The sequence below is a fragment of the Pipistrellus hanaki genome, assembly GCF_964339955.1.
Source record: "Pipistrellus hanaki genome assembly, chromosome: 15".
Classification (NCBI taxonomy): domain Eukaryota; kingdom Metazoa; phylum Chordata; class Mammalia; order Chiroptera; family Vespertilionidae; genus Pipistrellus; species Pipistrellus hanaki.
In genome coordinates this window covers 23598241-23625171 of record NC_140517.1, presented here as the reverse complement: position 1 = coordinate 23625171, position 26931 = coordinate 23598241, and the positions used below count along the sequence as shown (strand labels likewise).

Below are 26931 nucleotides of genomic sequence, written 5' to 3'. Positions count from 1 at the left end.
CTAGTTAAGTATACAATTTTACCTATGTGTTCCCAAAAATTCTAGTTTAGCACTGCTTAGTTGGGATTCAGGAATCTGTATTTTAACAACTCCACCAGGTGATTCTCATGAGAGAAGTTTGGGAAACACTGCACTAGCATAACTCCCTGCATTTCCCCCCAGCAACTTCCTGCCTGCTGGTCCCACCTACGTCCCGGCCCCGCCCAGTATGTAGCCCCGCCCTTACCCGCCAAGGCCCGCCCATTCCCCATGATGTGCACCGCCATTGGCTGACTCTTTTATAGGACCCCGCCCCCTTGGCCTCCACTTCTGCCATTGGGGCAGAGAGACGCCCGTCAGCGCCGTCGCCTGGCAACAGGGCTGGCCGCTCCAGGGGGAAAAATCCTTGAACAGCCAGACAGACCGGAAGGCAAGTCCAGTTTTCGGAGCTGGGAAGGTGAGTTTGGTTCCGTGGTGATGGGGGGCAGAGGTGAGCTGAGAAAGCGGCTCTGGGTTTGTGGCCTGGAGGCGGGGGCAGCGATCAGGGGTAATGACCCTGGTCCTGGGAGCGAAGGTACCCCGAGTCGCCTGGGCCCTGCACCTCTCTGCCAGGGGCCCTAGGTGGGGGCAGGTTAGGGGCGATGGGGGGACAGCTTTGAGGGATGGAGGGTCTCCGTGTGGTCTGTCAGAGCACAAAAATTACCCCGCACCTCCAGCCTTTCGTTTGCTGGAGGTAAAAGTGTCCCAGCAGGTGCCACCGCCAGGGCCGAGGCCAGCGGTCTGGAAGGGTGAGCAATAATGCTGGTATGGACATGGGAGGGACGGGAACATCTGTGGGAGGAGGAGTCAGGGAGGTTAAGGTGGAATGTGGGGTGGGGAAGAGAGGGGGAGGAGTTGAGGAGAAGGGGGATCTTCCTTCTTGCTTTTCTGATCACAACCTACTAGCGTTTCCCCAGGTAGTTGAGTCTGATCACTAAATTCAGGGCAGAGAGGAGAGGGAGAGAAAGCACCCGTATGCGGACACCTGCAGATGAGTCGGTGGGGCTCTCTAGAGGGCGGAAGCCGGCCTTTGCAGGTCAGTTCACCTTCCGGCCAGCAGGACTCTGCGGGGCCTGAAGGCTGGCTCCGGTCCAAGCTGACCTTCTGCAGGAGGGCTGCTGTTCTGGGACATAGGCAGGGCTTGAAATGCTTTTGTCCCAATGAGGCAGGTGGATTCTTCCCAGAAAGGGGGTGCGTGAGGGTCAGGTCACCAGTCTCGGGACCGTGGCCCCTGGAGGTGGGGGGTTAGAGATTGACAAGCCAGGGTGGAGAGCATCCCCAAACAGGAGCCAGTTGGAGAGGTTCTGAGGGGCTGACTGAGCTGTCCTAGGACGCCCGGCCCCTCAGCGGACAAGGGCTCCCGCTCCCTCCACTGCACAGAGGGAGTTTGTTTCTTCCGGGCTGTTCCTCTTGTTTCAAGGCAAGAACTCAGTCTTCCCTGGCGGGCTCATCTGTGTTTGTCTCTGGCTCCAGAAAGCAGAATTAACGGCCTAGGTTACCTTGCTTAACCCTTTTCACCTCATTACAGCGTTGGCAGCACTTCCTCCATTTTACTAAGGTTCGAAAAGGCCTAGTAGTAACTTGCCCCGGTCATACAACCAACAAGTGTTGACCTTGAACTCAGAGATTCCCCGTCTTTGTTACACCATCACTTCAGACCCGGGGCCCTGCGCTGGGGCGAGGGTTCCAGGGTATGATTCAGTGCAGTTCTGTGTGGACTCTCCCGCTCTGCCCCATGGCCCCCGTCCTTGGAAGCCAGGATTCCCCACCCTCTGCCCTTATGATGTTTAAGGCCAGGGAATTTTTTATGGGGCAGGCCTCCTGTGCACTGTAGGATATTTAGCAGCACCCCTGATGCCAGCCAGCAGTGACCCCCTTCTTAGTTGTGACAACCAAAATCAACTTGCCAAATGTCCCCTAGAGCAGCGCTCGCCAACCGGTGGTGCGCGGTCCGTGAGGTCCGAAAGACTGGCGACCTCTGCCTTAGAGGATAAACCTACCTCAGCTGAGGACTGATGGGGTGAGCGATCTCGGGGTAATATTGCAGTGCGTCCTCCTGAAAGGGAACGTGGCATAGGACCTTACAGGAGACGCAGGCCCGCGGAGGGTGCCTGTTTGCACAGCTTGCCAGGAAAGAGTCGGTGCCGCGTGGCGAGGTGCACCTGGGACAGCCCCCGTGAAAGCCATCGCTGGGACTGGAAGGAAGCCAGGAACTTGCATTGCGGAGAAGTAAGGACGCATAGAAGGCCTTCGTGTCCTTCCCAAAATTAAGTGTAGATTTCTGGCATGTTCACAGCGATGGAGGCTGGGGTGGATGAACCACTGGGGACACTTTGTACCATCACTGCCTCAGGCCTGCCAGGCGCTCTTTAAAAAGAGGTGTTTTGAGATGCGTCCCTTGTCCAGTGCCTGCGGGCTAGGAATGGCGGGGCCGGGGGAGGGCATGTTGTTAGAAGCTGCCCCTCCTCCCATAGGCCTGAAGCTCCTATTTGCGGCTGCTCCACACGCACTCCTTCCTACTAGGAAAATGGTGTTGCCTCAGGGCCTAACTTGTGTCTCCAATGGGCAGCGCCCACCCCCAGGCTGATGGCCAGCACCTCTCCTCTGCACTGCCCTGCCTTGGCTGGTCACCCAGCCTTTCCTCTCTCACAGTGTTTGGGCGCTGGGCAAGGCTGGCCGGGAACTGGGCGAGGCTGGCCGGGACAGGGCATGGCTGGCCGGGCTGCTCCGTCCTGATTTGTTTTCAAACAGTGGAGGAACCTATTTCCAGAGGGACGGAGGAGGAGGTGGGAGGGCTGGACGTGAGGGGCAGACGGAAGTCCCTTGCTCTGTAGTCCCTTCAGGTACCTTCCCCACGTCAGGCTTCACCTCACTAATCTTGGGGTTCACTGTTCCCACTTCCTAGCTGAGCCTCCTGTGGGTGCCTGAAGACCAGCCCGAGCATGAGTTCTCACCCTGATCCCCACTGACCCCGCAGCACTGTCTGCCTCTCCCTGTTACACGGGAGTTCCCACAGGCCCAGGCCTGCCTGAGGCTTCTCTCTGTCCCCTGCTCTCTCTGACCGCCCAGCCAGCCCCGGAGACGCCGAGCTGTTTATTGAAGGAACAGATGCATTTGCTGAGGTCAGGAAGTGTCCTGCAGGAGGTGGGACCTGTGGCCCCTTCATGGCACAACCCCTGGGTACACCACAAACTTCCGAGGAGGGGCATTTAAAAGTGGGTGGCCCGCCGAAACCGGTTTGGCTCAGTGGACAGAGCATCAGCCTGCAGATTGAAGGGTCCCGGGTTCGATTCCGGTCAAGGGCATGTACCTTGGTTGCGGGCACATCCCCGGTGGGGGGCGTGCAAGAGGCAGCTGATCCATGATTCTCTCTCATGGATGTTTCTAACTCTCTATCTCTCTCCCTTCCTCTCTGTAAAAAAATCAATAAAATATATTCTTAAAAAAATAAAAGTGGGCGGCCTTTTTGCCCCCCCGCCCCCCCCCAGTGGGGCAGAGGGTGAGAACCCCTTACTGAGGCTGGTGTCCCCTGGTAGAACAAATCCTTGGTTTTGAGCAGGGCGGAGCGTGCTCGGGATTCCGGGAAACTGAGGTGTGGCACTTCTGTGTCTTAAGAAGCTGGAGGTGGCGTCATCTCGAGATCCTGGCCTTGCTGTGGGTTCTGCCTGGTGGCTTCTGGGCTTGTGTTCTTCAGGCTGGGACAAATCACTTCCTTGTATGTGCTGAGTCCCGGCCGTAGGCTAGGCCTGATGGGGTACAGAGATGAGGCACTCCGGAGCCATCCCGTTGTGAATAGTAGAGTACCGATCCAGGGCGCTCCTGAGAGCTTGAGCCACTGTGAGCAAGTCCCATAGGAGCTGAACATGGGGTGCTCGGGCCTTCTCAGGACCTTGGCCAGGCCAGCCTTTGGGGTTTACACCTGGGAGCCCACAAGGACGGGGGAGAATGGGTTGGTCCCCCTGAGAGGCCAGTAAAGGATATGACACAGTCATTGGACATGACGTCCCCGTATCTGCATGCACCAGGTTGGCTTAGGTCCTGGGCAGGTGGCTGTGGGACAGAGTCTCTTGTGACTCAAATTCTAGCCAAGCAATTAGGCATGCACCTGGGCGCTGGAGGTTGGGGGGCAGTGAGGGGCAAGCGGAATGAGCAACAATGTCCTGTCTCCATTTCAGTTAAGGCAACAGTCAGTTCTAGGAAAGTCACAGATGCCAGGTGGTCTCGGAACCCGAAGGCTGAGTGCGATGGTGAGGTGTGCAAGGTGGACAGGGAGGGCCCTCCGAGCCAGGCGAGGGGCAGGAAGGCCCTGGTGCCCGCGTGGGCCTCACACATCTGGGCGGCTGGCCGTGGGAGCCTCCCCCTCCCAGGTGTCCGGAAGCTCTTCATCTCTGCCAGTGTTTAGCGGAGTCATGGCTTTCTCATGTCACAGCCGTGAGGTTTTCTAGAGGAAGGAAAAGTGAGCTCTTTGCTATGAACCCCGTCCATCTGAGGATGAGATGAATTCACTGGGGTGCATTTTTGTACATTTACCACTTTCAGGATTTCAGCAGAAGAACAAGATAGGACGCAGGGAGGGTCGTGTGACAAAACTTCTGGTGGCCTGATAAACTGACACAGATTTAAAAAAAAAAAAAAAAATATATATATATATATATATATATATATATATATATATATATATATATATTATTGATTTTTTACAGAGAGGAAGGTAGAAGGATAGAGAGTTAGAAACATCGATCAGCTGCCTCCTGCACACCCCCTTCTGTGCCCGCAACCAAGGTACATGCCCTTGACGGGAATCAAACCTGGGACCTTTAAGTCTGCAGGCCGATGCTCTATTCTAGGGGTGTCGAACTCAATCAGAGAAGGGGCCAAAATCTAAAATCCAGCCTAAATCGCGGGCCGAATAGTTTACTGAACAGTCATAAACTGACAATGTCATAAACTGACAGCGGAGTGCAGTGATGACAGCGCGGTGCGGGCCACATTGCAAGGCCTGGCAGGCTGGATTTGGCCCGCGGGCCTTGTGTTTGACACATGTGCTCTATTCACTGAGCCAAACTGGTTTCAGCAACACAGATTTTGAGTGAATTACTTGGTTGTGTGTGTGTGTGTGTGTGTGTGTGTGTGTGTGTGTATGTGTGTGGTGGGGAGTATGAATCTAAAAGTACTTTTGACTGTCATGATTTACCAGGGGATATATGTAAAGCTGTGACGGAATAAAGCAAAAGCAGGACCAGGCTGTACAGACAAAGATAAGATCATGGTGCGTGCTCCCCAGACATCCCCGCCCCCCTTCCTGGTAAACTCGAGCAGTGCGGCCTCTTTCCTAGTGCTAACTGTAGCCCCTTTGTGTTCTTCCTGCATCTTTGTTAAAAATGAAGACACCCAGTCACTGATCTGCACCCAGGCCAGACTGAACCCTGCCTTCTCCGAACCCTCCAAGGAGACAGCCCCAACGCCATCCCAAGCCCCCTCACCGCTCTTACCAAGACCCCCCCCCCCCCCACTTCCTCCCTGCAGCAACTTGGAAACGCAGCTTCTTGCTCATCGTCATTGTGGTTTCTCCTGGGCCTCGCCTCGGACTGTTCCCTGAAGCGCACAGCATGTAGGATGTAGGAAATTACCTCGGAACCAGAGGTGTTTGTGCCCTGCTCCTCCCTTTGCTTTGCACTCTTTCCCACTCTCTGCTGGGATCAGTGGTCTTTAAAGACCATGATGATGGCTCATCTCCAATCCGGTCTTAAATGGTCAGGTTATTTCTTGGGTTTCTTAGAATAATTGAAGAGGATAGGCCAGTCTTGGCGTGGCTGCTTGAATTGTGCCCCTGGAGGGGACTAGGGGTCAGCTGGTGCTGCCCCGCTGTGTTAGAGATAGTAAAGCCGCATGCAGGCTGGCCCTGAGCCAGGGGCTGGGTTTCCTTCTTGGCCCTCATGCTGCTGAGAAACTTGAGGAGTGGAAGTATTTAGATCAGATGGCCCGTGAGTGACAGCCCTACACTGGTTGCTAAGACCTCATTTGCTGCCTGCGTTTGCAAGTGCTCTGAGTCCCTCTCCCTGCCTCTGCTGGAGCCTTCCTGTTCGGCCGATGGCGCCCCTGCCAGGATGGCAGTGATAAAATAAAAAAAAAAATGATGGGAGAAATAGCAAGAAAGTTGGAGAGGATCCAGGGACATCGGAACACTTGCGCTTTGCTGCTGGGGACGGCAAATGGAAAACGGTCTGGTGGTTCTTCAAAAGTGAGACATCAGATTACCACAGGACCCCGCCATTCCACTCCAAAGTCTGTACCCCCCAAACTTGAAAGCAGGGATTCAAACAAGTACTTGTGAATATCGCTGCTGTGAACATGCGTGTACAATACCCAAAGGGAGGAAGCAGCCTAAATGTCCATCAGCAGATGAGCGGAGAAGCCAAACGTGCTCCCTCCACACACTGGAGTATTACTCGGCCACGAAAATTACTCTTTGCTTTATTCCGTCACAGCTTTACATATATCCCTGGTAAATCATGACAGTCATTACTATTGCTGACACTCACTGTAGCAGGATGAGCCTCGAAAACATTCTGTTGAGTGAAAGAAGCCAGTCACAAAAGGACACGTGTGTGATCCCATTTACATGAGAAGAGCAGTGTAGGCAGGTCCCGTGGAGAGGTGAGCAGTGAATGGCTGCCAGGGTTTGGGGGAGGAGGAATGGGGAGTGACTAGTAACGGTTACGAGGTTTCCTTGGGGCACCATGGAAATGCTTCGGAACCATGTATCAGTGGTGGGGTACACTATTGGGAATGTACTAAGTGCCCTGAGCTGTATCCTTAAAAGGGTGAGTTTTATGTTTAGCGAGTCTCACCTCAATAAAAAGAAAGAAAAGATCCCAACTGCCCTCCATTTCCCCTTGAGGTTTGGAACAGCGGGGACCTGAGGGGCCTGTTACATACACTCTGCGCCCTCTGGGATGGCTGCCCCTCCCTCACTGTCCTGGTGGGAGATGGCTGACCCTTGCAGTTTATGGAGTGCTTGTCTCCCCAGCAACTTCCCCAAAGCGAGTTTCCAGATTAAGTTTAGGATAAGAATTAAGAAGTCACAGCACTTGCCCCTTAAGAGATTTTTTTTTTTTTTTTTTTTTTTTCCCATTTGACTGTGCTTTTCTCTTTGAATCTATGGATCTGTAACGGGGTTTGTGATAATGAACAAAGGTCACTTGCTTTTGGGTTCTAGTCTGTGCAAACTCCTGAGCTCATTGGCTGGATAATTTAATGATCACAATAATCTCTGAGGTACGGCTATGATTTATTACTAGGGGCCCAGTGCACAAAATCGTGACTGGTTAGTGTCCCTAGGCATCGCATGGCCTCTGTCACATGGCCTCTGCCGCCCTGTGATGCTACCCTGCCCCAGGATGCCCTGTGATGCTTGCAGCCCCTCGACAGTTTGTTTTCTGTGGCCATGGCATTTGATTTTTCTCTCTAACTCAGTACCTTCTCCTGCAGAGAATCCTGCCAGCAATAAGGCGAGATGGGGAACAGCGGGAGCCGCCCGGAGCAGAGCGTTTGGTCGCAGTTTCTTCCTGAGGAGCAGGCGGAGGTGGACCGGTTGTTTGATGCCCTGTCATCCGAGAAAAGCAGCTCGGCCTCGCCCAGGTCCTTTTCTCTGGAGGCGCTCAAGGCAAGAGCCACAGTCACCCGTTAAGGCTTAGTCCAGGGCGGGAGTCTGCAAACCATGGCCCCCGAGCCAGAATTGGCTCTGTTTCTGTAAGACTGAACTTTAAAAAGTTCCTTTTCTGTCCAGGGTCAGATAGTACATATGTCACAGCTACTCCGCTCTGCCTTCCTCTCTCATTTCCAGTGAGATTGAACAAAGGGGCCAGCCCCGCCTCCCATCTCTGGACCTATCGGGTTCATAGGACCGATAACGGCAAAGGTTTCCTTTTGCCTTTAGGATTTGTTAAGTGTTTGATGCTCTTTTTGCCCTTAGGCTTTGTTAAGTGTGTGAAGTCTTAGGAATTTTATGGTCCGCCTAGAAAATAATGATGTTTCAAAGTCAAGGTTCATCCAGGGATTAAAATGCCCGTTTCCCCACCTTTTTGCCTGGTTCCCTGGGGGCTTTAACTGCCTGTCTAAGTGCTCAGACGGAGGGAAGACACCAGAAAAGATGACATGGGCTCGTGTGCCGGGGCCGTGGGAGGGAAGGCCTGTGTGAGGCGCTCGGGCAGCCTCCTCTTGTAGAGCCTGCAGAATGGGAGCTGATGGGCATCAGGGATCCCCCAGCGAAGTCTCCTCACAGATGAGCTAACTGGCCAGGGAGGTTGTGTGGGTCACAGCCATGTGGTGTATGTGTGCGCACAAGTATCTCCACTGGACCATAATCACCCCCATCTGCCTGGTCACCCCCTGTGCTGGAGCAGACAGAACCGGACTAGACTGGACGGCAGAGTGGGTGGCAACATCATAAGTGTTTGTTGAGATAAATATGGTTCAAGTTGATCGGAAAGCCTTGGTGACTCTATAGTTTCCCCTGAGAAGAAATTAGAGATTGCTTTTCCAGTAGAAATCCAGAAATGCTGACAGAAGTAGATATTCTCCTGAGAGCCAGGGAGAGGGCCAGCTTTTCAGGAACTGCAGAGCATGGCTGCTGTCACACACATGTAGGTGGAGGGTTACAGAAGGACCCGTGTTCAGGCCCCACCAGGATGGAAGTTCGTGATTTGCTTCCTCTCGCCATTTATTTTGAATCTCTGCACCAAATCTGATCTGATGACGCTCAAAAGGAAAGCGATATTTACAGAATGTTATTGGCAGGACATTAATCAAGAACTGTAAAAATTAATTTAAAATGCACGTTAAGCACACAGAACTTAGATAAGAAGTGAAAGCCAGGTACTATGTTTGGAAGCCCCTAATATAGAGGAGACCAAATTAGCTGCAAATAGACATGCACCATATGCTCATAAATTCAGACATGCAAATGGCGGCTATCGGTGGAGGAGGAAGGAGATGTTGTAAGGAGAGTGAAGAGCAGATGATGGCCTGATGTAGGAGTTACATGGCCAGCCATGGGGAGACGGGAAAGTCTGGAGAGAGGGGAACAGATGGTGGAAGAATCCGAGGGCCATGACGAGCCACCAGCCAGGGCACATTATGCATGTGGGTCCTTGGTGATGCGAGACCCTTCGGTGCAGGAGAGATGGTGCGTGTGAGGATCTGGGAAGGCCACACGCTGGTAGAAGCATCATGGCATAGTGGTTGGCCGTGGTTCCCTCGTCACCATGTTTAACTTGGACCCTGTCTAGCCCTTTCTCCTCTTTGTCCTTCCCAGAGCCACATTGGAGAGGCGCTTCCCCCAGACATGGTCGCCAGGCTGTATGATGGCATGCGGAGGGTTGACCTGATGAGACCGGCGAAGGGGCCCAGCGACAGCGTCTCCCGGGAGCAGTTCACAGCGTCCATGTCCCACCTGCTGAAGGGGAGCTCCCGGGAGAAGAGCTTCATGGTCCTGAAGATGATTTCCGCCACGGACGGCCCCGTGAAGGCACGCGAAGTCCAGAAGGTAGGGAGGCCCGGGGACCAGTGCAGCCATCCCCGTGGTCCCGGTGTCCGTAAGTGGGGGGCTCGGGGTGATCAAGCCGCCGGTGGAAGCATCGGAGTGGTGCCCACCTTTGGGGAAGCCTGGGTCACCAGCTGGTGGACAAAGGCCTTGGCAAAGCCAGACCAGCCGAGGGGATCATTAGGGAAGTGAATGACTACCTCAGCAACATGATCTTTTTCCATGTTGAGGCCACTGCAGTTGGCTTTAGAGGGATAAAACCCCTCTCCCTTGCTGATAGGACGTAGGTAGAAATGTCATTCATGGTGACATTGTAACCTTCCAGTTCACAGAGGATCTCGTCGGCTCTCTGGTGCATGTGCTGAGCCACAGGCAGGAGCTGAGAGGCTGGACGCCGAAGAGAGCCCCCGGCCCCCTGCCCAGGGTGCAGGCTCTGGCTGCGCAGCTGCTCTCCGAGGTGAAGCTTGCAGGCAAGTGCCCTGCGCATGCCCACACGCTGAGGCCTCCATGGTGCCATTCTGTCTCGATACTGTGGGCCTGCAGTCATGTTTTGGAATCAGAAAGTGTGAGTCTCCCGCCTTGGGAAGACTCCAGATGGTCTGATTGGTTGGTATATGACTGTTCATAGTATTTCTTCACCATCCTCATTCTGCAGGTTGAGGTGAGGAGATATAAGGGCCTGTGATCGCCCGCTAACACCGTTTTCCCTTTCCCTAGACGGCAGGAAGCTGCTGGGGCCTGAGCAGCTGGACTGTGACTGCGACCCCGCTGTGATCGAGGACTGGGTGTTCAGGGCCTACCTGGTGGCCACGTTCCTGAGCGTGGTCATCCACAGGGGCTTCGGCCTGACCTGGCCCCTCGACCTGGCCACGCTGGTCCCCGAGCGGCAGGTTGACCAGGGGCAGGAGTTTGACAGCGTCCTGGACCCCCTGTCGGTCATCTACCTCAACTCCCAGCTGCCCCGGGAGCAGCAGCACCGCTGGCACCTGCTCTTCTCGTCCGAGCTCCACGGGCACAGCTTCGCCCAGCTCTGCGGGCGCGTCCCCCACCGCGGGCCCTGCCTGCTGCTCCTCGAGGACCACGACGGCCACGTGTTCGGCGGGTTTGCCTCCTGCTCCTGGGAAGTCAAGCCTCAGTTTCAAGGTAGGACGTGGCCACCGAAACCCAGGGGTGGGTAGCCAGGGGCGCGTCAGGAGTTCTGGTGAGACGGCTGCGGCCAGGAGACCCCTGAGCACCGGCGGCGGAGGGGGTGGGTGTTAAAAGGGGGAGCGTCTCTTCCGGCTGCTCCTCCCGGCGTTTGCCTCGCTGTGTCTAGGAGGAGAGGGAAACACGCGGCTGCTTTTTGGCGGGGAAACGATGCCCGGGTTTCCTCTTGGTCCCAACGGCAGGGTCGGGTAGACAGGCCATGCATCCTCACTTGGATTTTAGGTTTTCTAAATGGTGCCAGGTCCAGGTCGTGGGAGAGGCGGGGCTGCGGATGCCTCCTGAGGGCCTGGGAGAGGCCAGCTCTTTCAGACGGGATGCCTTCCTTCCCTGGAACCCCTGTGTCTGCTGTGCCGCCGCCGCCACGTTTTTGGTTTTGTGATTTTGCTGGAGTTGGGAAGTTCTTGTGGGATCTCGAATGTAGCGAGATCTAAATGGCTCTAGAGAATTCCCCCCCTTCCTCAAAGAAAAGTGCTCTGATAAGCATTTTAAATATATATATATATATATATATATATATATATATATATATATATATTGTTGACTTTTTACAGAGAGGAAAGGAGAGGGATAGAAAGTTAGAAACATTGATTCAGTTGCCTCTTGCACCCTCCCCACTGGGGATGTGCCCACAACCAAGGTACATGCCCATGACCGGAATTGAACCTGGGACCCTTGAGTCTGCAGGCCAACGCTCTGTCCACTGAGCCAAACCAGTCAGGGCTGATAAGCATTTTTAAAGGGCCGTTTTGAAGATGCTAATCTGCTGGGTATACTCGGGGTTATGTGTGCCTTCCTGGGGTTCAGTGTCGCTGTGTGTCCCCGGAGCGTGGCCCGTCTGCCTGAGTTCTGTGTTCCCAGCTGGGGTCCTCGAGGCCATGGCTGTGGAGGGCTTTCCTTCGTGGCTCTGAGCGCAGGTCCATTCCCGCTCTCACTCCCCTGGGCTAAGTGACTCCTGGGCAGGCTCCCTCCCCGTGCGAGGCGGGGTGAACACCCTCCCTAGCTGTGTGAGTGGAAGGAAGGTTCCAGGGACCTGAGATGTGGGAGACGGAGGGACTGCGCATCCGAACCAGATGGTCATTCATTTCCCGCCATTCTGCTGCGTCCCCCGCGCCGCTTCTCTCCCTCTTGGTCTCGCTCTCAGCAGCATGTGCAGCTGCCTTCTCACGGGCCCCCTGCTTTTAGCCTTGCCCTCCAGTCCGTTTGCCATGTCTCAGCTCGTCTCCTGGAAACTCTAACAGACCCCACTGCCCTCGGGCGGGCGCCTTTCACCTCCACTCTCCCGGCGCACTCCTACCCGCCTTGCAGTCTGTGCTCGGTCCCCCTGAACTTCCTGCGGTTTCCAGAACAGGCCGCTCCCTCTCATCTCGGGACATGACACATGCTGCTTTCTCCCTCTTCACCTGTTGGGAACTCAGCCAGGGTCACCTCCTCCAGGACACCTTCCCCGCCACACGAGGGCCCTGTGCTCCGAGAAGCTGCAAGCCTCTGGAATCATTCCTGTCTTCCCCGCCGGGCAGAGCTCCTGCCAGCAGGGGAGTGTGTGTGTGTGTGTGTGTGTACATCCAGCTGCAGAGGTTTAGCAGCGGGGGGCCTCCCTGTGCCTGGATGGGGTGGAAGGACTCATGAGATGAAGGTCGGGTACCTCTATCTCAGAGATCCTGTTATTTCTAGGATTTCATTTTCTCTCGGATTTAGAATGTTCTGGATCTTCAGTCCAGGTGCTGCTCCCAGCTCTTCCCCACTGTCCGGGATCCCCAGGACCCCTGTTTGGTAAACTGCGGTTCTCGAGCCATATGCAGTTCTCTGGCCCCTTGAGTGTGGCTCTTCCACAAAATACCACGGCCTGGGCCAGTCTATTTTGAAGAAGTAGCATTAGAAGAAGTTTAAGTTTAAAAAATGTGGCTCTCAAAAGAAATTTCAGTCGTTGTACTGTTGATATTTGGCTCTGTTGACTAATGAGTTTGCTGACCACTGCCCAAGGCCACCCCTCCCCCCCTACACACACACACACACACAGTGTTCTACTGGCAGCACTCATGGACTCAGCAGAGATCTGTGTGGTTTATCACCGTGAGAGGACACAGAACAAGATCAGTCCAGGGAACAGGCTGGGGTGAAGTCTGGGGCAACCAGGCACCAGCTCCCAGCGTCCCCTCCCAGGGGAGCCCCCCAGGACGTGCTGCACTCCCCCCCAGCAACGGGCCGTGACAGCACGTGCACAGTGCCGTCCACCAGGAAGCTCAGTCGGGGCTCAGCACCCAGGGTTATTTTGGGGGCCGGCCATGTGGGCACCCTCTGCCAGGCATGAAGCAAAGTCCCAGACTCCCGGGAGGAAAGCAGGGGTCAGCCCCAGTCACTGTGTGTGCAAGCAGTTCAGGCTCCGGGTGCCACTCTGATCAGTTCTGGGAGTGGGGGCTCCCCCGGAACCCGCGTTCCCAGACGCCAGCCCAGGGCCCGCCTTGGCAGCTCTTCTGGGACTGCGGTCTCAGGCCGCAGCGCCCGCTCTGCACAGCCCCTTTCCCTGTCAGTGTCACGGGCAGTGCCACACCCTCCTCCTCCCCGTCTCCAGCCTTTGGGGATGACGAGTTGCTCTGGCCTGTGGGTGGAGGCCGTGCTTTAGGATATGGACAAAACACACCCCCGAGAGCCACTATGAATAAAACGTTCGCTTCTTCCAGCTCCTTCATATTAACGCCAGGTTAGTGCTGCCGGATCTAATGTTTTATTAACAAGCAGAATTAATCTTCCCCAAGAACGGCGGAAAATGCAGTTACCAAGTTCTCCAACTCGAGTTCCTTCTGTTCTGAAATACGAGGATGGAATCCCAGCAGAGGGCAGCCTTGCTCCAGAGTCCCACCCGATTCAGAGATTGCGCCTTGTCCATTGGCTTGGGAGCCGTCCCTTCTGATGTGTGGGACTTGAAGTGACAGCCGGGGTCGCTTCCCGTCTGCTCTGTCTCCTGTGGAGCAGCTGAAAGGCCCGTGGGTTTGGGCTGGGCACAGAGCCTCAGGTCCGGCCCTGGTCCTGGGCAGGGCCTCGGCCCCCCAGAAGTGTGGGAAGGGGCTTGTAAACTGTGTCACATGGGTGGCTGTCAGGTTGTCACTGTGGGAGTGAGGTGGGGGCCTCACTGTCGGTGTGGTTTTCTGCAGATATTACTGCCTCCCTGGGTCCTTACCGCCACGTCCTAGGAAGAATCCCCCCAACGTGGCCTCCCTGCCGAGGGCAGCCCCCGGTGGACTGAAGTGGGGTGCATTGCAGCCGAGGGGCCTCTGCTTTGTGGCCCCGTGGCTTTGCTTAGCAGCATCAGACTGAGTAAATGTTGGTTGAGAGACAGCCCTAGGATTGCAAAGCAAAGGGATCCTGTGACCGGCATGGGGCAGCGGGGTGGGACCAGGTAGCTCATCGCTTCCAAAACCGCCCCCACCTGCTGGGCCACCCAAGCCCATGGACTAAAGTCTTTGCCCAGAGTCAGGGCCGCTGACCTCTGGCTCCTGTGACGGCTCCAGGCTCATCTCCCTGGCTGCCCTCCCCAGCGCTCACATGCCCTTCAGACAGGAAAGGGCCCCGCTTTCCCCACACGTCTTGTCCCTGGGGAGGGGGGAGGGGGGGTTGGAGGACTCCTTCAGGGAGTGTCTCTCCCCGCAGCTGTCTCCGTCTTAGGATGTCCTCCCCGAAGCTGGGCCTCCAGAAACTCCCTGACTGTCCTGACTGCACCCTGTGGATCTGTCTGGATTGAGGCTTGAGCATTGTTTACCCAGCTCAGCTTGAGGCCCCTGGGCTCGAAGCCCTCTTCGTGTCTGCCCTCCACGTCTGCACTCCGTTAGCTTCCCGGGACCTTCCTTCTGTCTCAGGAACTGCCTGACCCCGAGGACCAGGAACTGCCTCTTGTGTGGGCTGTACGGCTAGTTTTGACACCAGGTGCCCCTCACACTGTCACTGTGGAGGGGCAGGCCTTTGGGCAAAGCTCACACAACTGTGGGGGCATCTCTGGTGTGGCTGCCCCTGAGCTTGGGCTTCCTGGGGGCACGGCGGGCCTCCACCCCTCTCCTGGATGTGCTGAAGGTGCTTCTGGAATGAATGCATCAAGAAAGGGAGGGCACCGAAACCAGTTTGTCTCAGTGGATAGAGCGTCAGCCTGCGGACTGAAAGGTCCCAGGTTCGATTCCTGTCAAGGGCATGTGCCTTGGTTGTGGGCACATCCCCAGGAGGGGGTGTGTAGGAGGCGGCTGATCGATGTTTCTCTCTCATCAATATTTCTAACTCTCTATCCCTCTCTCTTTGTCTCTGTAAAAAATCAATAAAATATATTAAGAAAAAAGAAAGAAAGAAAGAAAGATAGAAAGAGAAAGGAAGAAAGAGCTCTGAAACTCAGGATGTGTTCATGCCCACAGTTTTGACTTGTACCTGCTCTCAGAGGCAGCATGCCCTGCCCTGGGATGAAGGTAGCCGGTCACCCCTCCCTGCCTGCCCCATCCTTCCTACGGGGCAGCGGGGTGTCTACAGGGGTTCCCTCCCCGCCGAGTAGTGCGTGCTTTTAGGCTGGGACGGCCTCCCACAGCGTCCGGTGCCGACTGGAGGAGGCTGTGCCCACACCGAGTCAGGACCTGGAGTGACCGCCAGGCTCCTTGCTCCGAGGTTAAAGGGCACCCGCCCCTTTGACTTGGTTGCATTCTTCCAATGAGCAGCGGGCAGAGTCCCATGACTGCTTCCCTGTCTTCGGGCAGGACCTGTGTGATGGCTGAGCCCCGGGTGTGTGTGAGCTCAGGGCACACGTGAATACCCACGTGATGGCCTCGCTGCTCTGCCTCTGAGCGGTGGCTTGTTTGCAGGCCCTGCTTCTCTCTGTGATCCTGCTTACGTGTGCTCCGGTCACTTTCAGGGGACAACAGATGCTTCCTGTTCTCCATCTCTCCCAGCATGGCCGTGCACAGCTGCACGGGCTACAACAACCACTACATGTACCTGAACCACGGGCAGCAGACCATCCCAAACGGACTGGTGAGGACCGGGGAAGGGCTGGGACGTCCCACCGGAGTGTCCGACCCGGTGGAGTCAGTCCTGATAACCGGGGAGCTGCATTCACTCACTCGTACCACGTGCCCTGTTCAGCTCATTCTGCCCGGTGTCAGGGCCGAGATGAGTGACAGGAGGGACAGGATTTGCCCCTGTGTAACAGAATTTCACCTGGAGCCTCGGATGGGGTGTTTTGGTGGCTTGTGGGCTATGGTGGATTTGGCCAGTTTTCCTGGTAATCAGATGATCCGTGGCCTTTGTGGCTGGACATGGTGTTGGTGTCAGACCTGTCACTGGCCTTGCTGCCCGGCCACGTGCCTGGGGGACGAGCTGGGGGAGGGGCACAGCCAGGGCTGGACTCCCTAGGCAGGGGTCCTCAAACTTTTTAAAGTGGGGGCCAGATCACGGTCCCTCAGAGAGCTGGAGGGCCGGACTATATGAACTACTAATTCCTACTGTAACACCTCGGCTGCGCTCACTGCCCAAAAAACCTGGCGGGCCGGATCAGACTCCTCTGCGGGCCGCATGTGGCCCGTGGGCCGTAGTTTGAAGACCCCTGCCCTAGAGCCATGGGGAGTTGTCACCCATGACCCACAAAGCAGTGTGTGGGGTGGCCGCACCTCCTGTCCGCTCAGTGCTCCGGCCTGGAGACTCGGTTACAGGAAGAGGCAAGGGAAGGTGAAGGCCAAGGGCCTGGGTGGTCGAGGAGGCAGGCCCCATGCACACACAGCAGCCCAGCAGCTGCGGGCCAGCTGAGTGTGGGTGAGAGATGTGCCTCTCACCAGTACTCCCACCAATTTATTTTCCTCTAACAAAAAGCTCCTTTCGGGAAACTCCGCCCTGTGCTTGCAAAGCCAGGGTCCAGGAAGGCTGGTCCCCCGTGTCAGGATGGGGAGCGCCCCCGTGCCCTTTCCCAGGCTCGCTGCATGCCTGCCCGGGGCCACCTGAAGACCCGACATCTCCCAGAAAGGGCAGTGTGGTGACCACAGGGCTTTGGTCTCAGGAGCAGCACCCAGTGGGTCCCCAGGAATCGCCAATCATCAGTCCGAGGGAGAGAAGTTGCTGAGAATTGACTGCACTTTTCTTCTTCTTCTTCTTTAAAAAAATATATATATATATATATTTTATTGATTTTTTACAGAGAGGAAAGGAGAGGGATAGAGAGTTAGAAACATCGATGCGAGAGAATCATCCATCAGCTGCCTCTTGCACACCTCCTACTGGGGATGTGCCCGCAACCAAGGTACATGCCCTTGACAGGAATCGAACCTGGGACCTTTCAGTCTGCAGGCTGACGCTCTGTCCACTGAGCCAAACTGGTTTCGACGACTGCACTTTCTTGCTTTGGCTTCTTGCTTGAAAGTAGTTCAGGTCACCAGGGCCTCAGGAAGCGGTAGTGGAGTTGGCACCCAGACACGTGACCAGGGAGGGGAGCCCCAGTTCTGTTCTCGTCGCCACGAGCTTAGAGGTGGCAATGGTAGAACAGCTCTGTGTCATCCCCCTCTTCCCCCGGGCCTGCCTCCTGGTTTCCCTCCTTGTGGGTGGCACACGGAGTGAGGGTCTTACACCCTCAGCGCAGTGCCCTGGGCTGTGGGGGACTAGTGTCCCTGCTGCAGGTTTCCCACGAGGTTCTCGGGGCCCTGGCGGCGTGTTTCTGTCCTCTGTCAGCCAGGGTAGCCCCCAGAGAAAGCCATGCGGTGGGGGTCCGGACACCTCGGTGGTTATTCCGGTAACTGGTGCTGGGATATGTAACTGGCACCCGTCTGTCTATCTCGGCCTGGCGGCCGAGGCTGATGTGGGCTCGGAGTCAGACACGCAGGCCGGGGAGACGCTGACGGCCTTCCCTCCGCAGGGCATGGGAGGGCAGCATCACTACTTCGGGCTGTGGATCGACGTCGACTTCGGGAAAGGACACAGCAAGGCCAAGCCCGCGTGCACCACGTACAACAGCCCCCAGCTGTCGGCCCAGGAGGACTTCCGGTTTGAGAAGATGGAGGTGTGGGCGGTCGGAGACGACTCCCGTTCCAAGCTGGTGAGCGTGGGGCGCTTCTCCACTTCCTCAGCCTCACTCCGTTGGCTAGAGGGGAGCCTCTAGAGACGGTTTATTCCACATCTTTTCCCCGAATTTGTTGGCCAGAGGGATGCCAGTGGGGGCACAGCAGAGTCCTGTCGGGGTCCATTGAGGCAGGGAGATTAGCAGAATGAACCACCAGGAAAGCCCACGGTGGGAACTGGGGTGCTTGAGGGGCCCCCATCTGCAAGAGGAGGTGGGTTGGGGTGCCTTCTAATTCTGTGGTTCTGCACTGAGTCATGGTTGGGCCCCCTTGTCACCTCCCAGCAATGGCATGCCGGGGCAGGGGGGCCGCAATGCGGGAGCCGGAGCCCCCACCACACTTCCTGAGGCAGCAGTAGGCTTATTGTCCACTCGAATAAGCTGGAAGCATCCCCTCCTGATCTGGGCTGTGCATCCTTGGTCAGCCGTTTCCTTTTCTCCCAAGGCCAAGAGCAACAAGAGCATCCTGGATGTGGACCCCGAGGCCCAGGCCCTGCTGGAGATCAGTGGGCGGAGTCGCCACAGCGAGGGGCTCCGGGAAGTCCCTGACCAGGAGTGAGGAGGAGCCTGGAGCGAGGGTGGGCCTGGAGCCGTGCGTGACCCCCCGGACAGAGCGCTCAGCCTGCAGACTCCTCCCCATCCTGCGGGTGCTTAGCTTTCACCCAGAGCTGCCCGGCCGGCTGCATCCTGGGGGTGCTGACTCAGAACGCAGCCACCCCTCCCGTGCCATACATTGACGCGTGGGTGTGTCTCCCAGAAATCCCGAGTGTCAAATGAGCACCTTAAGTCCTGCACTTTGTAAATTTTGTCTCGCTGAAGTGCAAAGACACGGAGACACCTGAGACCTCTGTTGGAATCAGCGTTGGATGGGCATGTGGGTTCTGGGCGTGGGGGTTTGGCCCGCTGCAGGGGTCGCTTGGCCTCTGACTGGGTGTCTGTCACCGTTAAAGTGCCTTGACGTTCCGTTTCGACGGGTAAAGGACAGGCATTTGGGTGGGAATCGCGATGCTTTTTTACATATTAATGGGGGGAAATGGCCAAAGGTTTCGGAGATGGCAGCAGCCTGGGTCTTCAGTAGGTGTCCATGAGGGTCCACGCCTGCCTTCTCAGCTGTCTTTAAATGCATCAGTGCCATGAGCAAGTGGGAAAATGAGCGCGACAGGGAAGTTCTGTTCTGTTACTAGTCCAGTGTGTGGTGTTTGGAGGCCCGTCTGCGGCCTGTTTTATACATTAGTGGCACCTTGGCGGCACCGGCCTGGGTGCGGCCTCCTGACACGCACCTGTCCATGTCACCTTCCTGCCCAGTGCTGCTCCCTTCAGGCAAACCCAGTGGCCCCGAAATGCTAAGGACCACTGAGCTTAGTGGGGTGGGCTTCCGTGCAGAGCTGCCATCGCCCAGGCCTGGAAACACTATAAACACACTGCAAATCCATTCCTTCACAGAGCGGTGGGCGCCTCTCAGACACGTTACTGCGTCCTTGTGTCTTCTGCTCTGAGCTTTGACCTTTTACAACAGAATTTATGCCCTGATTATAAGCCATAGCAAACTGAGCTGTTTGCCTTTTGTAGCTTCTTCATTTTCTACCAGGAGGCTCATCAAGCTTTGCACTCGGCAGTGCCGTTGACTGAGCAGAAGGCCCTGCAAAGGAGACTTCCACAGGGAAGCACACGCTCGGACGGAGTGCAGAGGGGCAGTGGCGTGACACGCACAGGTGCAGTCACGATTGATTTCCTTATAAAAAGCCAGTTTGTAATAGCTTCCCTGGTACATTAGGTGACTTCCTCACAGATGGATCAGCAGTTGCAGGACACTGGGGCCCTCAGATAGCCTCACCATAAATCTGAATAATTAGGTCTTGAATATTCAGTTTGTTGTGGAATGTTTTCTCTTTGTGTTTTATAAAATGCAATTAAATACCTCATTAATAAAAGATCATTGGCGTCCGTACGTTGAGTACCATTCACTGCTGCCTCTGTGGCTGCTGGGGAGGCGGAGGTTTTGTCTGCCTGCGTGTTTCCCGCCTTGTGCTTGTTCTGATGAGAGTGCACGCAAACCAAAGGGGGTTGTGTTTCCGGGAGGCAGGGAGGGTACCCAGACCAGGTGCGTGGTTCCCTGGGGGGTGCTGCCCTCACGGTGGGCCTGTGGGTCTGAGCACACCCTGATACGGTATCAGTCATGGCCGGGCCACTGGCCTGGCGCACCGTCCTCTACCTGGGGCCAGGAAGCCTGTGACGCTGGTCTTAACCGATGCTCTTTTACAATCAGGAATAACAATTCATTCAGGTTGTAAGGACCAGTGGTCTCCACAAGTGAAGACTGGTCAGCACCCAAAAAGGTGCTAGAAGGAAGAAGTGAAAAAAAAATGCAGTTCCTGTTACCAATCTGCCTATCTTCCCATCATGTTTTATTAATTTTAAAAATGACCACATGTGGCCGAAACCGGTTTGGCTCAATGGATAGAGCGTCGGCTTGGGGACTGAAAGGTCCCGGGTTCGATTCTGGTCAAGGGCATGTACCTTGGTTGTGGGCATATCCCCAGTAGGGGGTGTGCAAGAGGCAGCTGATGGATGATTCTCTCTCATCGATGTTTCTAACTATCTTTCTCCCTTCCTTTCTGTATAAAATCAATAATAAAATAAAAATATATATTAAAAAAAATGACCACATGTGTACGTGGTAAAAACGGCCAAAATGGAAGCTATAACCAGAAGAGGGAAGTCTTCCTCCTGCCCCATTCCCAGCATCTCCTTCCCAAGAGGCAAAAGCTTGACTGTTTTCCACACTGGGGTGCCCCTCACTTTTTATGGGGTAGAGATGGCTCCATAGTCATCCATCTGTCGCCTTTGTTTTCATTGACTGTGTAATGTCCCATTATTCGAATGGGCATCATTTCTAGGGTTAAGTCACCCGGCTGCGGAACGTTTGGCTTGTAGCTCACTGTGGCTGCAGTGACTATCCCGTGTGTCTGGGTGTGATTTCTATCCGGAGGATAAACTCTTAGAAGCTGACCTGTTGGATCAAAAGGTACATGAATTTTTATTTAGATACTAACAAATCTAATCCTTCGAGCTCAATTTATATTTTTAACATGTTGGAGTGCTTGTTTGCTGTATTTTCATCAGCATGATATTAAAGTTCAGTTTTTGTTTACTTGATACACGAAAACTAATTTTATTTTGTTTCTTTTATGTGTGACAGTGAGCAGCTTAATTTTTTAAAAGCCATCTGTATTATGTCCTTTATCTGGTTTTCCAGGGTGTGAGTCTTCTCTGATTGATTTGCAAGAGTGCTCTTTGGAATGAGGCAAATCAGCATTTGACGTGTATGGCAAATATTTTTTCCAGTTTGTTCAAATTTATTTATTTTTGTTTACATAATTTTTGTATTTTATGCCATCATATTTGCCAGTTTTTCTCTGCTTTTAGATTAAAAAAAATGTTTTCTTCTACTACTTTTGTGCTTTCTATTTTTACGTCTACATCTTTGAACCATTCAAAATGTATTTTATTTTATTTATTTAAATATATTTTATTAATTTTTTACAGAGAGGAAGGGAGAGAGATAGAGAGCTAGAAACGTCAATGAGAGAGAAACATCGACCAGCTGGCTCTTGCACACTCCCTACCGGGGATGTGCCCGTAACCAATGTACAGGCCCTTGACCGGAATCGAACCTGGGACCTTTCAGTCCGCAGACCGATGCTCTACCACTGAGCTAAACCGGTTTCGGCTCAAAATGTATTTTAAAATAGTCTTCTATCTTACCCCAAAGTAAATTCCAGTGCCTTTTATATTAAATGCCTCTTTCCTACTGACTCAAAATACTACTTTCTCCTTAACTGAATTTATGAATGAACTTAAAATTTTTGTCCCATATTTTAATTACTGGACTTTTATGATAAAAAGATGTAAGAGCTATTCCACTATGACTACTGTTTTTTTGGAATCTTCCTCCATATGCTTGCCTGGTTATTTTCTGCCACTCTTGGCAGCACTTGGCTTTGAAAAAATCTGATAGCACATTTTTGAGATAGCATTAAATATAGATTACTGTAGGCAGAACTGACACGTGGCTAAAAATGTATGATTCATGCTATCCAAGAACAGAAATACTAAGTTTGCTACATAAAGTTTTGTTGTCATTGCTGGCACTGTAAGGGGATTTATTTTTTCCAAGATGATTATTTGAACATAGAAAACTTCTTAATTTCCCCACGTAGTTTTGTACTCAGTTACTGTGCTTTTACCCAGTGGTTCTCCATCCTGAGCCTGCACAGAATCAAGGGCCTCTTCAAATGCTGATTGTGGAGCTCTACCCCTAGTGTTTGACTCAGAAGGTCTGGGAAGGAGGGACCCAAAGAATTTATATCTATACTAATAAAAGGGTAATATACTAATAAAAGGGTCACAACACCCTCACACTAGGCTGCGTGGGGCGACCAGGCCAGCAGAGGGGGGGCAGTGAGGGGTGATCAGGCTGGCAGGCAGAGGCAGTTAGGGGTGATCAGGCAGGCAGGCAAGCAGGCATGTGAGCAGTTAGGAGCCAGTGGTCCTGGATGGTGAGAGGATTGTCCAACTGCTGGTTTCGGCCAGATCCCAGGGTTTGTCTGAAACCGTCAGTCAGACTTCCCCCGAGGGGTCCTGGATTGGAGAGAGTCCAGGCTGGGCTGAGGGGACTCCCCCCCCCCCCCCCCCGCCTCCCCTGTGCACGAATTTTATGCACCAGGCCTCTAGTTTCTAATAAGATTCCCAGGTCATGCTGGTGCTTCTGTTTCTGGGGCCTCACATTGAGAAGCACTGCTGTTCATTGTTGTTGTTTTATCCTTACCTGAGGATATGCTTATTGATTTTTAAAGAGAGAGGAAAGGAGAGGGGAAGAGAGAAACATCTATCGGATTGCCTCCCGTATGTGCCCCAACTGGGGATCGAACCCACAACCTAGGTATGTGCCCTGACCAGGAATTGAACCTGAAGTATGGGTTGACACCCCAACCAAATGAGCAGCCTGACCAGGACTGTTCATTGTTTTTAATCGACTATGAATTCCCTTGGAGTTTACAGGTATTATATTTTTTTGGTTTGAAATCTTTATTTTGCCTTTGTTTTTGAAGAATTATTGTTTTGAAAGATATTTTTATTTGTTTTCCCCCAACCACTTTAAAATGTCTTACTGTTGTGTTTTGGCTTTCAAGATTTTTTTCCTTTTTTAAATCTTCACCCGAGGATATTTTTTCATTGATTTTTAGATAGAGTGGAAGAGAGAGGGAAAGACACAGAAACATGGATGTGAGAGAAACTCATCAATTGGTTGCCTCCTGCATGCACCTGGACCAGGGCCCAGGCCAGGGAGGAGCCTGCAACACTGAGGTAAGTGCTCTTGACCAGAATCTCACCTGGGACCCTTCAGTTCATAGGTCGACACTCTGTCCACCCAGCCAAATGGGCTAGGGCATGAGACTTCTACTTCTCTCCCCACTCTCCCGCCACCTAGCTTTACTGAGATATAATTCACTCAGAACATTGTGAAGGTTGAAGGAATACAGTGTGTGATTGCAGGCATTATGATTGCAGGCATTAAAATAAGGATAATTTCCCTAGTCTTCTGTAAACTAGACCTTTTATTCCTTTCTCTTGATTAAGTGTATCAGCAAATATTTTGAGAACTTTTAAAGTAATGATACATCTTCTCATTTCTGATTTAATGGAAATACATCTAGTCTTCTATCATTAAGCATGATGCTGGGTTTTTTGAGACATTTCATATAAAGGAAGTAATTATTTATATATATATATATATATATATATATATATATATTTTTTTTTTAGTATGCTGGTTTTCTTTTTCAGAGTTATTAATAAAGAATAGGGTTTGAAATATTGAGCTATCTTTGTATTTTAACTCACTTTTCCAATGTGTTAACTTAGTTGGCTGGTGTTTGGTACTTTTGTAACAATGTGTATAAATGAGTTGGGTCTGTAGTTTTTTGTTTTGTTTTGTCAGATTTTATGTAAACCATGCTTTAGTTTTAAAAAATACTCTGGATCTCTTCTGTTGTTGGATATATGATTTGAAAATATTTTTCTTCTGGTCTGTTTTTATTTGCTTAATAGTAACTTTCATGAGTAAAACTTTTTAATTTTGGTAAAATTCAATTTATCAATTTTTTTCATGAATGGTACTTTTGGTGTCATGTCTAAGAACTCTTTGCTTAACCCTAGATCCCAGAGATTTTTCTCTTATGCTTTTAATGTTTTGGACTATAATTCATTTTGATTTGATTTTTGTACAAAGTATGAGTTTTAAGTCAAGGAATGCCTACTTTAGCCAAAACCAGTTTGGCTCAGTGGATAGAGCGTCAGCCTGCAGACTGAAAGGTCCCAGGTTCGATTCCGGTCAAGGGCATGTACCTCGGTTGCGGGCACATCCCCAGTGGGAGGTGTGCAAGAGGCAGCTGATTGATGTCTTTCTCTCATCGATGTTTCTAACTATCTATCCCTCTCTCTTCCTCTCTGTAAAAAAATCAATAAAATATATCTTAAAAAAAAAAAAAGGAATGCCTACTTTCAATACTATTTGTTGACATTATCTTTTCTCCATTGTATTCCTTTTGGATTTTGTCAGAAATCAATTGGCTTTACTTGTGTGGGGCTATTTCTGGACTCTGTTAATGCTCCATTGATTATATGTTTATCACTTTGCCAATATTATAGTGTCTTAATTACTATAGATATATAGTAAATCTTAAAATCAGGAAACATGTTTCTTCCAACTTTCTTCCTCTTTTAAAAATTATTTTAGCTATTTTAGTGGGGTTTTTTTTGTCTTTTCATATGAATTTTAAAATATGATTGTTTCCAGAAAAAGACCCTGCTGAGATTTTAATAGGATTTGTGTGAAGTCTATGGATCAATTTAGGGAGAACTGTCATCTTTACAATATTTAATCTTTTAACCCATGAGCACAGTATGTTCATTTTTAAAAGTTTGTTATTTTGTGGTTTTCATTATACAGATCCTATGCATGCTTTATTTATACCTATTTCATTTAAAAAATATATTTTATTGACTTTTTACTGAGAGGAAGGGAGAGAGATAGAGAGCTAGAAACATTGATGACAGTCATTGATCAGCTGCCTCTTGCACACCCCCCACTGGTGATATGCCAGCAACCAAGGTACATGCCCCTGACTGGAATCGAACCCAGGACCCTTCAGTCCGCAGGCCAACTCTCTATCCACTGAGCCAAACCAGTTTCGGCACCTATTTCATTTTTAAAAAATTATAAATGGTATTATGTTTAAAATTTTTTAAAAATATATTTTTATTGATTTCAGAAAGAAAGGGATAGAGAAACATCAATGATGAGAGAATCATTGATCAGCTGCCTCCTGCACAACCCCTACTAGGGGGTTGAACCCACAACCTGGCAGGTGCCCTCAACCGGAATCGAACCTGGGATCCTTCAGTCTACAGGCTGATGCTCTATCCACTGAGTCAAACCGGATAGGGCTAAATTTTAATTTTCAATTGTTCATTGCTGGTGTACAGAAAATACAAGTGACTTTTTTGTTCATTTTGTATCTTATGGCTTTACTAGACTCACTTATTCATACTAAAACGGTTTTTGTTTTAGACTCCTTGGGATTTTCTACAATGTCATCTGTAAATAGGATCAGTTTTCTTTCCAATCGCTTTTTCATGCCTTTTAACTTCGTTTTCCTGCCATGTTGCAGGAGCTAGGAATTCCAGTCTATGTTGAGTAGGGGTGGTGAGGCCGAACATCTTTGCTCTGTTCCCAATCTCATGGGGAAAGCATTGTCTTTCAGCATTGAGTATGATGTTAGCTATAGGTCCCTCCCTCCCTCCCTCCCTCCCTTCCCTTCCACCCTTCCTCCCTCCCTCCCTCCTTTCCTTTCCCTCCCTCCCTCCTTTCCTTTCCCTCCCTCCCTCCCTCCCTCCCTCCCTCCCTCCCTCCCTCCCTTCCTCTCTCCCTCCCTTCCTCCCTTCCTCCCTCCCTCCCTCCCTCCCTTCCTTTTTAACTCCCTCCCTCCCTTTTTTTGTAGATGCTCTTTATCAGGTTGAGGAAGTTCCCTTTTATGCCTACTTTGCTAAGAGTTTTTATCATGAATGGGGGTTAAATTTTATCAAATGCTTTCTCTGCTTCACTTGATACGACCTTGTGGTTTTCCTCCCTTAGACCATGAATATGGTAGATTACACTGATTTTCTGAACTAGCCTTCCATTCTTGGGTTAACCGTACTTGGTCTTGCACTGTTTACATGAGGCTGGATCCAATTTGCTAATATTTCATTGAGGATTCTTGAGTTCAGGTTCATGAGACATGTTGGTTTATAGAACTGTTTTTATCTGGTTTTGATATCAGGGAGTGCTGGCCTCAAATTGAGTTAAGTGTTCCCTCCTATTTTATTTTTTGAAGACATTATGTAGAATTGTTATGTCTTTAAATGTTTAACCAGATTGCCTCTTTGGGGAAGAGTTTTAAATACAACTTCAGTGTCTTTACTACTTATAGGACTATTCAGATGATCTATTTCATCTTCAGTGAATTTGTGGTTTTCAAGGAATTTATTTCCTCTAACTTGTTGAATTTATGTGCATAAAGTTGTTGTTGGAATACCTAGGGGGTTTATAATAATATACCACCTTTCATTGCTAATACTGGTCATTTCTATCTTCTTTTTGGTAAGCCTTTAGCCAGACTAATATATTTATTGATATTTTTAAAAAATTCACTTTTGATGTTTTTCCTCTGTTTTTGTCTTCAACTACACTGATTTCTCTTCTTTTTCTATTTTGGTGAATGTCCTCTGCACTTGATAGGTGGAGTGCTTTGTAGATGTAAGTCAAGCTAAGCTGCTTAATGGTGTTCCTGTCTACTGTATCCTTGATGAAAAGGATCCATTTGAGTGTAGTTTGATTTATCCATTATACTTTATGGCTCGCATTGTGTTTTATTTAGTAAACTTTTACCTATCTCAGTTTTCTTCCAAAAGCTTTATTGTTTTCTTTTCTGTTTATAATCTACCTTGGTTTTTTTTGTTTTTGTTTTTGGTATGGTATTAGTAAGGGTTAAGC

General features: G+C 51.6%; 1 protein-coding gene across 1 annotated transcript; it reads left to right on the top strand.

Annotated features, from left to right (window-relative positions):
• The first annotated feature begins 311 nt into the window (after positions 1–311).
• On the top strand, positions 312–19765 carry MEAK7 (MTOR associated protein, eak-7 homolog). The gene is made up of 8 exons (XM_084905579.1): positions 312–436; positions 7510–7684; positions 9335–9565; positions 9888–10032; positions 10280–10705; positions 15648–15766; positions 17634–17813; positions 18280–19765. The coding sequence occupies exons 2-8, from the start codon at positions 7535–7537 to the stop codon at positions 18391–18393; spliced, it is 1365 nt and encodes a 454-aa protein (XP_084761705.1). The 5' UTR covers positions 312–436; positions 7510–7534; the 3' UTR covers positions 18394–19765.
• The last annotated feature ends 7166 nt before the right edge of the window (positions 19766–26931 follow it).

Excerpts from the sequence above, each read along its gene's own strand:
- MEAK7 (XM_084905579.1), top strand. The coding sequence starts at position 7,535 with ATGGGGAACAGCGGGAGCCGCCCGGAGCAGAGCGTTTGGTCGCAGTTT. Across the intron at positions 10,033-10,279 it reads CTCCGAGGTGAAGCTTGCAG|ACGGCAGGAAGCTGCTGGGG; the intron begins GCAAGTGCCCTG and ends CCCTTTCCCTAG. Across the intron at positions 15,767-17,633 it reads AGACCATCCCAAACGGACTG|GGCATGGGAGGGCAGCATCA; the intron begins GTGAGGACCGGG and ends TTCCCTCCGCAG.